The 2,256-nt window shown below is 46.9% G+C and overlaps 1 protein-coding gene across 1 annotated transcript; it reads left to right on the forward strand.

Annotated features, from left to right (window-relative positions):
- The first annotated feature begins 280 nt into the window (after positions 1 to 280).
- On the forward strand, positions 281 to 1,621 carry LOC137271671 (ankyrin repeat domain-containing protein 61-like). Its single transcript, XM_067804096.1, has one exon. The coding sequence runs from the start codon at positions 281 to 283 to the stop codon at positions 1,619 to 1,621; it is 1,341 nt and encodes a 446-aa protein (XP_067660197.1).
- The last annotated feature ends 635 nt before the right edge of the window (positions 1,622 to 2,256 follow it).

Here is a 2,256-nt window from a genome sequence, read left to right on the forward strand (position 1 = left end):
CTCAAATCTTACAGACGCGAAAACGTTATTGACATCTTAAATGCAATACAGATACCTTAAACTAGTTGGGGATATTCGTTCCTCCGAGGTTGATGTTTATGCACGCACTATCAATGGGAAACAATGTGTTCTACATTGGCGCTTTGCTTATTATGACGTCATTACTAATGACGTCATGTGCGGTAACGTCACAAAGGACGTTACACGTTCTATCTAAATGTTGCACATGTTCCGACAAGCGTGAATCTCTATCACAGTGAGCAGTTTGTGCCACAAAAACATGGGCGAGCTTGTCAGCAAGGAAGCAGTCCCAGATGTGCCGAAAGTTTCACCTGTTTTCAATGACGTCCTAATATCCGATCGCTACGGAAGCGAGAAAGCTGAGGATGTGTCATGGCGCCGACTTCACGATGCTATCGTCAACAACGACATAGAGCGATGTCGCAGCATCTTGCATGACAACATCTACCCAGGTAACGTGCACTCCCTAGATTCGTGGATAAACTCTCACCCCAGGGGAGGGGGCCGTTTCACGCGCACAGCCCCTCCCTTACACCTTGCCTGCATGCACCGACGGCCCCAGATTGTAAAACTGCTTCTAGAAAATGGTGCCAACCCGTATTCTTGGGATAATTTTGGGCGGTGTGCCGTGGCCGTGCTTCTGGAATACTGGCCCCGGATCTCGGTCGATTGGGAGGAAATGGGAGATACGGCTAAGAAATCCCGTGAAGAGGAAGAATTTAAAACACGTGTTTGGCAGCAACATCAGAGATCAAGTGCATGTCTACGACACCTTCTGAACGCTGGCTTCGACGTGCTTGTTGCCGCCAGCACGTGCCAGAAACAATCGGTACTTCACTTGTGTGCCAAGTTTGATGTGTCAGAACCAGTGAAAATATTCCTGGAGAGAGGGGCGGACTTGGAAGCCCAAGACTATGAAGGGAGAACGCCATTACTGTACGCCGCTTCTATAGCCCATGGAAGCGTGTATCAAGAATTGCTGAAGTCCGGAGCAAGCGTCAACAAGAGCGACTACTGCGAGCGACAGGTTCTACATTACTTGTGCGACAACCCAACGAATCCCCACAGTTTAGTGACTCAGACGATCAAATGTGGCGCGCTTGTCAACGCACGTGATTTCACAGGCGACACGCCATTACACCGAGCTGCCAAGAATGGCTCTCCTGAACACATCCGGGTCCTACTACACCTCGGAGCTGACCCAGACTTTCTCAACAGTAGAGGAAGGTCACCATTATTTCTCCTACTTCATCGACGGGAAAAGATCGTCATGGCAAGTTTTCTTCCTTTGTTGATGACGTCGTCCAGAATAAGAATCCGTGACAACGATGGAGAATTGCCGATGTTGTTAAAAAGACGTGGTTACAACGATCTCTCGCGGCAGCTGGAGGAACTAAGTCGAAACCCCCCTTCCTTGATAAGAATTTGTCTCGTTAAAATCCGAGCCACTCTCGGTATTCAACGATGTGAAATGGATGTAGTGGATTGTTTGCCCCTGCCCAAAGTTCTACAAGATGGCGTCCTAGGTTCTGACGAGCTGTGCCTAATTGCCGCTAACATTCACCCAATCTTCTTGCTGGAGGCAGGGACCGGAAGTTGACCTTAAAGAGAGAGACATGCTCGATATGCCCTTGCATATATTTAGTTCCGGTTCAGTGTAATCATTGCTACGTTTGAAGGTGAAACCATATGTCTTGTAATATAAACTGTACTTTAAATTATCATCAAGATTGGTCTCGATAGAATCAGTAGAGCTTGAGACGAATAATTCCAAGTAATCAATTAGCCTCAGGACCATTACAGGCTGAGATTAATGAAAAAATAAAGCAAGGCTGTCTTCCTATCAGAAAATAAAAAAAAATCCCAACATTTTATATATGTTATGAGTCGCGGCGGGGTAGCTTAGTGGTTGAAGCGTTCGCTCGTTACGTTGATGATCCAGGCTCGAGTCTCCACACGGGTATAATGTGTGCCCCGCGAGTGATATTGGATATTGCTACAGGTTGTTCAGCTTGACCTCAAGTGAATACTAATCCATCACAACTGGTTGGGCTTAATGTAAACAGGTTCTCCCTTGTCAGTTGATTGTCAAGGTGTCCGAACAGCCGAGACATCTCAGTGTCGAGAAATCGTCAACAATGTCTGAAGTTGTCTTTAAAACGAAGCTACATGTGGTCTAGTGTTTCCGATTCGGGCTTTTAGGTTGCGAGCAGCAGCAGCAATTGGTGTTTCCGG

The sequence above is a fragment of the Haliotis asinina genome, chromosome 2 (genome assembly GCF_037392515.1).
Source record: "Haliotis asinina isolate JCU_RB_2024 chromosome 2, JCU_Hal_asi_v2, whole genome shotgun sequence".
In the NCBI taxonomy this organism is placed as follows: Eukaryota; Metazoa; Mollusca; class Gastropoda; order Lepetellida; family Haliotidae; genus Haliotis; species Haliotis asinina.